Source organism: Ursus maritimus, unplaced genomic scaffold (assembly GCF_017311325.1).
Source record: "Ursus maritimus isolate PB19 unplaced genomic scaffold, ASM1731132v1 scaffold_26, whole genome shotgun sequence".
In the NCBI taxonomy this organism is placed as follows: Eukaryota; Metazoa; Chordata; class Mammalia; order Carnivora; family Ursidae; genus Ursus; species Ursus maritimus.
In genome coordinates, this window is record NW_024425119.1 from 3,702,156 (window position 1) to 3,713,822 (window position 11,667).

General features: G+C 52.3%; 1 protein-coding gene across 1 annotated transcript in view; it reads right to left on the reverse strand.

The window, feature by feature from the left end:
• The window catches only part of IQSEC3 (IQ motif and Sec7 domain ArfGEF 3), a 103,601-nt gene extending 92,449 nt beyond the window's left edge, over positions 1-11,152 (reverse strand). Inside the window, exon 1 of the mRNA XM_040642026.1 lies at positions 10,596-11,152. Coding sequence (XP_040497960.1) covers positions 10,596-11,152 — 557 coding nt within the window. The remainder of the gene's footprint in view (positions 1-10,595) is intronic.
• Positions 11,153-11,667: the final 515 nt, after the last annotated feature.

The window sequence follows — 11,667 nt, forward strand, 5'->3', positions numbered from 1 at the left end:
CAGTCGTGGTCTGGAACCGGGGGACCCAGGAGGCCCGCGGGGGGCGGCGGCAGCAGCGGCCCGGTGGTGACGCAGCACGGAGGCCCCCCACCTCTCCACTCGCCTCCCGGGAAGGCGCGGGCGGCGGCGGCGGCGCCGGGGGCGCTCCCCGACGCTGTGGGCGGGTGGCGGTGCGCACGCCGGGCTGAGTCGGAGGGGGCCGCTGGGCGGGAGGGGGCCGCGGGGAACGACCATACTCGAGAGACTGGCCGGGGCGCAGGACGAAGTGAGAAGGGAGAGGGGCGGGCTGCCCAGCGGAGGCTGGCAGCGGGAGCGCGGCGAGCTCCCCGGAAAGCGGGCGGAGGGGGGTGGGGGCGCGGCGGGCGCGGCCGAGCCCCAGCACACAGGTGCCAAGGCTGCGCCTCCGGAGCGGGTGACTCAGCAGCTGCGCGCGGGGCGGGGGCGGGCTGGGGGCGAGGGGCGCGTGCGCGCGGGAGGTGGGGTGGGGGGCGCGGCTTCCCCCGGTCGGGGTGCCCGCCCCGGCGGGGGAGCTTGGCGCTCGGCGCTGGGCTGGCGCGGCGCGGAGGCCGGAGGTTCCATCCTGCTGTCAGCAGCTCGCCAAGCCGCCCACGCAGCCGAGAGCCCGGCTGCGCGCGCCCTCCCCACGGAGAAGCCCCCGGGGAAGCGGCCAGGGGAGGAAGGGCTTTCCCCAGGCTTTCCGAGCGAGTTCGGGGCCAGGGGTTCCTGGTTCCTGAGCTCTCCCTTCCAGCTTGCTCCCGGGTTTCGCGCAAAGTCCGGAGGGAACCCGGTGGAAATTCCCGAGGTAGTTAGAGCTGGAAGCCCCTGCAGAATTCACCTCGTTCCTCCCCTACCTGCAGGGCGGCGCCACCCTATACTGAAGGGGTCTCTCTCTCTCTCTTTTTTTTTTTTGAAAGGGAGCGTGAATTGAGCGTCTCCCTTTGTCCCCCATCCTGACCTCCCTTCCTAAGGCTCTTACCATTTGGAAGTCACTTTTCACGTCTAAGCTAGGTCCTTCCTGCTTCAGCAACCCCTTAACAGCTTTGCTTTTCGTGGAATTGGTGAGTCTAGGGGAGACGAAGAGCTGCGCAGAGTGATTGTCCCCATTGGACAGAGGAGAAATCGAGACCCAGAGAAGGAGAGGAGTTTGCACCAAGCTTACACTTGCGGTCTGTGAGGATGGCACAGCCATAAGCACTGAGGGGCCTGGCTTCTGGGTCAGGGTCCTGCCTACTTCTGGAATTCCCTTCGGCCTTCCATGACTGGCTCTTAGGAGTTAAGTAGCCCCAAGAATGTCAAAGATGGCAAATGAGCCCATTGGGAAGCATCCAGGACATCTCTGTAAAGACCAGACTGTGCCGGGAAACACTGAAACTAGACACAAGCAAGAGATTCCCAACTGCTTTGTAGAGTTTTTGTTGCTGTTGCTGTTTTAAAATAATCATTGTGTTGAACTCATGTGTTGAATGAAAATTGTGGTGCATTGGAATCATCTGTCAAGGAAGAGATTGTGGAATTCCCTTGCCTCTCTGCCTGGGACGGGGAGTGCTCTCCTCTTTGGAGGCAGGGAGACAGCTGGTTTGACCTGCCAGCTCCAGAGCCCCAAGAGGTCATGTGGTGCCAGGCCCTGGCCAAAGCTAGGTCAGATGGGTTCAGGGAAAACCACGACGCAGCTTTCCCTGCCTCACACCTCTGCTGGGTACCTGAACTTCCAAACACAATACCGCAATAGAGAGCCTCCAATCCCTGACCCACCTTCCAGGGGGCCTTCCTCCCAGGAGCTGGCAGCCTCCATCCTGGCCCCGTGCGCACCTGCAACAGAGTGAGGGGGGAAGCAATATAGACTCACCCCATTTTACAGAGGGGAAGACCCAGAAGGAACTGGCTAACCAAGAGAGATGAAACAAATCATTGCCAAGAAAGGAGATAGAACCCAGAGTCCTGACCGTGTGACCAGACCAGGGTGTCACGGGGAAGCAGGAGGAAGGCCTACGCTGAGTTGCGCCATGAGGCCCACACATCTTTTTATGGTGTGCAGTGCAATCCATCTCCTCCAGCCCTAGTAACACTCACCCCTGCACAATTGTCCCCGCAAACACACCCACAACTTGCACATGCCCGCTCACCCTCCCTTCAGTGTCCTGACATTCCCTGAACAGAGCCGACACTGCCTGGTCAAGAAACAGGAGTAAAGAGGACTGGAGCCTGACACTGGTCCCTGTTTTATCCGCCAGGCCAGAATCCAGCTGTCTCTTTTCTCTTTCCACCTGGAGACATGGCCACAGTTTGGGCTTCCTTTCCCTCCCATCATCAGAGACCTTTTGCCTATTCCTAGTTCAAGCTTCCAGCAAGGCCATGGGCCTGGGGTGGGGATACTGAGATGAAACACTCACAGGGCTTTCTCATGCTTAATTCTTCACACGGCTCCCCAGGCTGAGGACTGGACTGGTCTGGGGTCAGAGGCTGGTGGCAGATGGAGGGGAGGCCTTTCCATGCTCATGGATAGGTTTGGGTGGGACCTATTAGCTGGGAGGAGCACTCATGTGCTCCTTACCCCCCAGCTGGCCTTTGGAGCTGAGCCTCTGATCCAGCTTCTTTCATGTGCTCAGCTGCAGAGCCTGGGCTGTTGGGCCTAACTAAGCACAGCCTACTTCCCCAGTAGGGCTTCCCTCCAGCTGAGACCTTCCTCAGCCTGAGCACCATACCCGTCCCTCCCTCCACTCAACGATTGCTGAGCCGGCCTGGGACCTGCATACTAGGAGTAAATGCAAGCAGTATTTATCAAGCACCTACTAGATGTTGAGTTAGCCCCTCATCCCCCATTCTCTCCCAGCCCATGTGACCCCAACCTCTACCACCTGTTAACCCTCTTGCCCACATCTTCCCACCTGACAGCAAACCCCAATAGAGTTGTGTGAACTTTTGCCAACTAGAAAATTATTTTAAGATCCTAGAAAGGTTCAAAAGAGATTACCAAGTGTCAGGATGCTCCTTAAATTCCTGCCTAAGGATTTTTACCCATGAAGCTCCTTGGGCAAGTATCCCTTCAAAGCCAAGATAATCGCTTTTCCAAGGCAAGCCAATCTGGGAGTGCCCTGGGTCCCCCCACCATTCTGCTTGCCAGGTCCAGGCAAGGCAATTCCAATTTCTGCAAAATACAGCCGAGATAAAAATCATTTAGGCTTTCAGCAGCCTGCCCCGTGAGCCCTTCAACTCCGTCTGAGCCTCCTGCTCTGTGCCTTAGTCAGCCAGTGCTGCTATGGCACCCTCCTCCCTTACCAAATCCTCTCTCGGACACTGCTCAAATCAGAACCCTTCCATGCTGAAGTGGAAAGGCTGACAGAGCTAAGCGTGTTGTTTTTCTCCTGTCCTGGGAGAATTTGCATTTTAACAAGGGGGATAACCTTGAAGTATTGGAAGGAATCTCTAATTGGGGAATTGCGGGCACAGGCAAGATATTCCAGAAGGCAGAGACCTCCCTGGGTCCCCTGAATTCCCGTAACTAGCTGTAGATCTGGCCCCGTACACCCACGGAACAGTCCTGACCGGTTCCAGTGGCCCTTCACTGGGTAATGTCAAGAGCACCACCACATGAAGAGTTCCAGGACTCGCTCTGCCGCTAACTAGTCTGGAAGCACGAGTCACTTCTCTCTCCAGCCATAGTTTCCTCATTTACCACAATGAGAAGTTTGGACCAAAGGACCTTTTCATAACTTTTCAGCTCTGATATTTGCTTGACTCCCCAGTGGGGCTGGAGGACCCTGGTCGAGCTCCGAAAGCCCTCCAGGCCCTGCAGCTGTGGCCTGGAGGGACTGGCCTAGTGCCAGTACAGAGCGCGGGCAGGGACTTGGACGGGCCCGCATGGCCTCTGTCCACAGTAGCCTGCCTGCCTACTGGGGACAAAAGGTACCACTCAGCACATGCACCCGTCCTGCAGAGTTACATAACCGTCCCAGATGGGATATTCCAGACAAAGAGCAACCACAGAGCAGCCCATGCCTCCACTGCACCCAGTGCCACACATGGCAGCCTTTGCCTATGGTGGCCTCACAGCCACAACCACCTGGGAGGGAACGTCGGAAGCCCACTATCTTTTCTTTTCTGCTTTTTTTTTTTTCTTTCCCCTAGACAGTATTTCATCTAAGAAAGTCTTAGGAGAAGAAACTCTTATCTCTAGGCTTGACCAGAGAAAGTAGAGTCCTCCCCTAACCTCCTGCCTTTCCCCTCAACCCACCACCCCAAATCCCACAACACGTCAGGCTCTCCTTTTCTCAGGCAATCCCTGCTGGGTTTTTGGTGGGGTTTTGTTTTGTTTTTTTTTTTTTCAACTTTGCAAAGAGCAGGGCTACACTGTCAAAATTCCCAGGATGGAAGAATTTAGACAAATGAATATAGCTTTTATTCCAGGGACGTGGGAAACATTCTCCTGGCCCAGACTCCATTGCCCTCGCCCTTTACCTTTATCCTCGACAAGTTCATATAGTAGATGAGACTGTGGTTTCCCCATTTGGAAAATGGGTGAGGTCATTCTTATCACCATGGGACATCTGGTGATAACTCAGATCTCTGTGATGTCCTTAGGAGAAGTGCAAATAATCTTAAAATGCAACAGAAGACATTTAAGTTGAGCTTAAGGAAGCACTTCCAAACTATAAAGTTGTGAGACCCCATCACAGACCACGAAGGGATGGTGGATTTGTCCTGCCTGGCTGCATTTCAAGGTAAGGTCCACATTCACGTATCTGAAATAGCTTGGGTGCACATTATCCAAAGGTAGAGGGGTAGATGAGAAAAGGGCACATGTAGAAAGCTGGCTTGAAAGCATGGGAGGAATCCTGAACTTGGTTTCTAGTCTTTCACCGTGGTCTGACCGGGGATGAGCCCTGGCCCTGGGTTCTTTATCTGTAGAAATACTACAATGTCTTGAGCACTTACTATGTATCCAGAACTGTACTAAAAAAAATGATACCATTTAATTTTTAAACTTTATAACAAACCTTCAAAATATATATTATTTTTCATTTCATAAATGAAAAAAAATCAGAGGCTTAAAGAAGGTATATAATGACAAAAGGTCTCACAGCTGGTAGGTGATACAGCAGGACTCATACCCAGGGATGCCTGACTTCAAAGCCCATGTTCTTAACCACCTTGATCTTGAAAATTTTGTGATTCTGTGGTTCCTTAAGTTCCCTTCAACCTGAAAAATCTAATTTCTCCCTCATTCTACTCCTCATTCTTTTTGTTTGTTAATGCCCTCTCTCCTTGAAATGGAGATGACCACCACTTTCCTCCCTGGAAACAAGAAACTCTTTGCAGCCTGGGTGAGAACCTGCACTTTGTGCTTTTCCAGAAGCAGAGGAGGAAGGTGCTGCAGTGGCCCAAGCCTTGGAAATCCTGCCAGATGGCCTTGCATTTGGGGATCTGCCAGGTGCAATGAGAGTGTCCCCAGGACCTCTTACTAAGAAACCCCACACCATCCTGTTAGTTAGTGTCCAGGGCCGGAGTATGTTTGGGCCCTAGTGAAAAATGGTGAGGCTCCCCAACAAGGTCAGTCTGTCTAAAAATCTTTACACGGGATTTAAATTCAGGATCCAAGGCTCTTTCCAGACCACAGGTCCAGCTGTTGGTCCCAGCTCTCCCCTCTTTTTCCATATCACCCTCGCTTTCATTGGCTCTCCACCCAGAACTGACCCCATCTGCCTTTTCTCATAAGTGACCTTTGAAACTCAGGCTGCACAGATATTTGCTGAATCAGCAGAACCAACTGCTGCTCCTCTTTCTGGGTTTCAGGCCAACAGGAAAATGTTCCAGGATACTCTCGTGGGGCCCTTATGGCGCTAACTACATGGGCCTGGGAAAGGCTTGGGAGTGAGGAAGGAGGGAGCGAATGGAGCAAGGCACAGGGAGCTGGTGGGAAGGACGGAGGCCATTGGGTTTTCCCAGAGGCGGGGGCAACTTGTTTCTCTTGAACTGTGTTCTTTTTGGATGAAAGGGAGGTAGGAATAGTGGTCTGGGCTCTTGGAGGAGCAGGGAACAGAACATCTTTATAAGTGCCCCCTTTGGGCCAGCTTCTAGGTGAGCGAAAAGATGCACACTGCCTCCTCTCAGTGAGTCTTCATTCTGGCCCCATTTTCCAGCTTACCAGCTAGAATTCCTCTCCTTGCTGGGGGTAGAGGAGGAAAAGGAGGAGAGGCGGTTTGATGAGCCCTGGACTTCATTTTGTATCCTCAGCAAGCAGGCCTTCCAGCCGCAGGAGACGAGGGCCCTGAGTGTCGAGGCTCTTCTTACTCTTTTGATAGTGCTTAGCCTGGTGGGAAGTGATTAGGGCTCAGGGTACTGTACTGTCAAAGGATGGGGTGATATGCACATGCAGTCCAGGTATCTCCATGAATTGAATCTTTGGGGCTCCATCCTCCTTCCAGCTATCCTTGGCTCTTACTGTTCCTGACATAAACCCTTGACTCAACCAAGAAAACCTGTCTCTGGGCTCTCAATATGCTCCCCCTTTTCACCTTTAGAGGGTAGCTCTAGGCAGCAGTAATCTGCTTACACTTGTTTAGATATTTCTAGATATATGCCTCAGGTATGTTGCACAAGGACTCTTTGCTTCTTTCCTGTTTTTCGACTGACTGACAGACCTTCACACTCTCTTAATAGCTCTCAGACTGGGCCACACAGGAGTTGCCATCTCCAGGCGGACAACCCTGACGCAGTAGGAACAGAGCCACCTGCTCCAATCAGCATTTTGGACAACAGGGTAAAGAGCACATCTAATGATTGTCTAACTATCCTTCAGCCTCCAGTCAGTATGACACTGTGGAGCTCAAAAATGACCCAAGATGTATTTTATGCTTAAAGGACAGAAGTAGAGAAGAGGAGACTCCTCTGAGCAGCTTAAATGGAACCAAAGGATAGATAGAAGGAAGTAAATATGGGAGAGAAAGATTTTGAGGGGAGGGAAGAAAGGGGAAAGAGAGAAGGAAGGACAAAGAGAAAAAGGAAGGTAGTGAGGAAGAGAAAGTAGAAGAGGAAGACAAGGGGCGAAGGAAGAGAGGGGAGGACAGGAGCTACTGAGCCATTCAGACTTCATGGCTACTTGGAGGTGGGGTTTTGGGGTAGGAGCTGAATTTGAATTATAATTCAAGAATCTTACCCAGCCTTCAGTAATCCTCTGCCTAGGGGTTGGGGAACATGGGCAAGCCCTGGGCTCTACACGCGTGGCTGGCTGGGTGGGCAAACGTGTTCAGACAGAGAAGCTGTGGTCACGCTGAAGCCAGTAGCCTCCGATAGGGTCATGTGATTCCATGGCAAGAAGTAGACTCTGCCAGATCAGGCTGAGGCTCTGACTCCAGCCAGGAAAGGGATAATCAATTCTGTAGATGCTGTGAGCCTTGATTGAAAAAATAAAGAGGAGGAAGCTAGATCGCTGCTTTCATTAAGAGGCAAAAGCAGTGGGGGCTGGAGCTTAGCAAGAGCCAGGAAACATGCAGAGAAAGAATGTTAACCCCTCCAGCATCTTTCTTCCATGATATCTCTGCACTCACCCACTCTTTCATCGTCACTTCCTTGGCCTGACCTCCAAGGCTACCACCTTCCTATCTCCCTCAGATGAAGAAGGGAGAGAGACCAGGCTGCTTATTAATGCAGATCTGATGACAATTAAATGATCCATTATTTCCTGGTCCCAGGTTCCCCGGGGCTCCTGCGTCTCCTAGATTTGGGCAGGAAGAGGAGTTCTGGGGATAAGAGAAAAACTGAATGGGAAGATAATGTATCTAACACAGTGCCTGGCCCCATGTAACCCTCACCCAACCCTCAGCAACCTCACCAGGGCCGCATTTTTACTATAATGAGGCCAGAGAAGGGCAAGTAAAAAATGAGAGAAGATTTCAGTAAAATTATGATCCAGAGACTTCATCTGCCATATCTTCTTCCTACTTCAGCACGCCCAGGAGAGAACTCATTCAGCAGGGAGCTCCCCGGGAGAAACACCAGGGAGAGGGCTGCTGGCTCTGCTCTTCTCCTCACCTCACCCTATCCATAAAGATCTCTCTCTGCCTGCTGGCTGCATCTAGCCCTGCACCACTGAGAGGTATGGGCAGAGGAGGATAGCCATACAAAATGGGGGTCATGGGTAGAGAGCAGGGTGGGGCCAAACGTAATCAGCAACAGTGATTCATTACTAAGGTTCTGTGGGGGAAACAGGTTGAAGTTCAGCAGAACAGTGGGGAGAAATGGGTGGCACAAGAGGCACAGCAGGCAGCCAGCCAAGATGTCCATGATTTCACATCCAAGGGGAGAGAGAGTTGCAGGGAGGAGGTAAGGCGCTCTCTCTGTCTCTTGGTATCCAGGCTCAGGGAGCAAGGGGAAAAGCTGGAGGATCTGGAGGAAGGAAGGAGCTACTTGGGGTATTAACCTTTTAGTGCCTGGCATAACTTCCTAACTGAAAGATTTTTAACAACTTCCACTCTCCACCATTCTAATTATTTCTTATTTTTGTTCTGCTCCTATGGGAAGCAAAAGCAGGACAAAGGAGAAGGAAAGATGAAGACACTATGGTTTGTCTCTGGTTTTGACTCGGGAGGCTGGATAGGAACCCAGGTAATTCCGAAATCCATGGTTTCCCAGCAAGAGCACTTGGGCAGGAGGGTTTGGGCTCTTTAAGCTACTTTGGGGGCCACAACAAAGTCCTTTTCCAAGAAAAAATTATCTTTCCTCAACCCTTTTTGCTCACAGTTCCCTGAAGAAATGAAAAGAAAGTGGGGAATACCAAGGGAGATATCAAAGTGCATGAGGAGAGGAATCAGGTGAAGAACCATAATTACCAGGAAGCTGTGGCTGCCAAGGAAAAACAAATGAAAGAATTCTTCTCCCCTATTTAGGGAAAAAAGCCACATAATACCTTGGAAGAACGTTGTCTTTTGTTGAATCATGGGCACTGAGGGAAAACTGGCTTTCTGCTTTTTATGCCAGATAAGGAAAGAAAACTGAAACTGAAGGAAGGGCAAATGGGCCATTGAGGGAGCTGGGGAAGAAAGCCACATCTTCGTGGGGCTTGAATCAATTGCTATAGGTCTGCCAAGTCAGATCATCATGGATCTTCACCCCTAAGAGCCATGGTTCTGGTCAAATCTACCCTCTATGAGCTAACATATCCTGACCCAACTTCCTTAACTACATAGATATGAAGACAAAATGAGTTTTTTAAGGAATACATCAAATCTTCACAAGTATCTGCAGACCTGAAACATGCTGAGACTGGATGAGGTGAAATTCTTGGCTCTCTGGCCTCCTCCCCCACCCAGCTCCTTCTTAAGCATCACCATTGTCAGGGTCAGGTGCTAACTAGGTACTGATTTCCCCCTGAGCTGTTCTTCCATGCAGTTCTCTCATCACCTGTATAGTCAGAGGAAGGAAGCGGATATGTCACAACCTGCCCAATACAGAGGAGAGAATATTCCAGTCCTCTTTCATTTCTTCTTCCCATGTCCATAGTTCATAGACATTGAAATTAAAGAAAGAGCTTGAAGTCCTAGAGTCCCTCGCTGGGACTAATGAGTATATTTCTCTCAGGACCCAACATGAGATTCATAAGATCACCAAATAATCAAGTGGAAACAAGATTTGCAGTCACCAACCATAATAGAGAGAGATTTAAACATCCAAATACCAACAACTCTGTTTGCCAACTATTTCTCTCATCATTGTTCCCTTTCCACAATTGCCAACCATCCTGCACAGAAATCCTCTTTGAGTCAGAGGAAAAGAGCTATAGCCAGATTGAGTCCTCATGCTATAATTGAGTCCTCCAGTGGCTTGGTAGGTTGTGTCTTTGCACCCCTTTAGTTCTGTGGGGATTCAGAAGAAAGATGCCCACTCAGGTCAGAGCAGAGTAAGCTTCCCCAAAGAGCCACTCCTGGCTTTGATCCCACTGCATCAGTTAAAGAGCCAGACTCGTTCCTCTGGGAAATGCTTTCTCCCACCCTTTATCTTCCTCTGTCCCCAGCATTTCTGCCTTCTCACATCATTCCTGCTTTTCAGCCTTATGCCTTGCCTCCTAAATTTTCTCAGACCTCAATTCTACTCTTCGTAGACCTTAGCCCTTTTAAAGCTCTTAGCATGCATCTTTGCCAAGCCTCTGTCTTTTTCATATCTCACTCTCCATTCAAATAATTTTACTCCCCAAACTCCCTTCCAAATTTTTGCTAACTTAAAAAAATTCAACTGTTCTTTTTTTCTTCAGTGTAATCTTCACCACAACTTCCTCCCAATTTTGTCCCCTTTAAAATCTGCCAGTTTCTGATATCCCCAGTCACTTAAAACCCATTTCTTTCCTCCTTTGCCCCCTGTAAGGGTCTGGATTCTCTCTTTTGCTCCAACATCCCCTAAACCCTCTCAAACACTGATAACAATACCTCTTTTCCCCCAAATCTCCTTGACACACTTCTACCTTCAAGCAGCTTCTCATCTCTTCACTTCAGGTTACCCTAGTCCCTCAGACTCTTAGGGGCACCCCATTTCCCCCTTATCTCCTCCTTATATCCATATACTTCCCTTTCTTTCACTACAATCACCCTCCCTTCTTCCCCACTCACTCGTGTCTCCGGCTCAGGACGCCCTTGCCGAGGGCGGCGGGGGATTTGTGCTGAAGGAGGGTTCCAGCGGCAGTGCAACAACTCGGGGGACGCTCCTTCTCCTTGTCGGCGACAGCCCCGGGCGCCACTGGGTGCTGGTGGGGCGACTGGGGTGCGTGAGCCCTGCTGCTGGGGCCCGGCTGGGGCTGCACCAGGAGCTGTCCGTGGTGCTGAAGCTGTGGCTGCTCCGGCGCAGGCTGTGGTGCAGCGGGCGAGATCTGTCCGTGGTTCTGGAGCGATTCCTGGGCCCCGGCAGCGGCGGCGGCGGCAGCGGTGGCCGGGGTGGCAGGCAGCGGGGCTGGCGACGGAGGGACGAGCCCGGGCGGAGGCTGGGCTTGCAGCAGCTGCTGGTGCTCCCACAGGCTGCGGTTCTCGGCGCTTAGCTCGTCCAGCCGCCGCTCCAGCTCGTCGATGCGCTGGCGCTGGGTGTGGATGAGGCTCTGCTGGTTCTGCACGATGGCCGTGAGCTCCTTGAGGTAGAGCACGGCACGCACCGGGTTCTCCAGCAGGCTCTCCATGCCGCCCGCCGCCGCCTGCGCCCTGCCTGCGCCTTGGCGGGCGGCGGGGAGCGCGAGGGCGCGCAGGAGCCGAGCAGCCCCAGCGATCCGCTCGCCTCCCTCTCCAGAGGGCCCAGCCTCCCTCCCCGCCGCCGGCGCCGCGTCACGGCCACACAGACATTCACACACGCACCGAGGGGCGGGACCGCGGCGCCAGGGTCCACCCACCCACCCTCCCACCTCCGGGCTTCGTGAGGAGTCTCGGCTTCCTGCAGGGCTGACAGGAGAGAAAGGAGACGAGCGAGGGAGTGGGTAGGAGAGCAGGATAAACGAAGGGGACTGGAGATAGATAAATCTGGAGAGAAAAAGAAAGCGGGTGAGGTGGACTTAGCTGTACTGGAAGAGTGCGGTGGGACGGGTAGGAGAAGAGAAGCAGATAAGGAAAGAGGAAAAGAAGAGGAAGAGGCTGGGAAAAGGAGAGAGGGAAGGAGAGAGAGAGAGAGAGAGAGAGAGAGAGAGAGAGAGAGAGAGAGAGA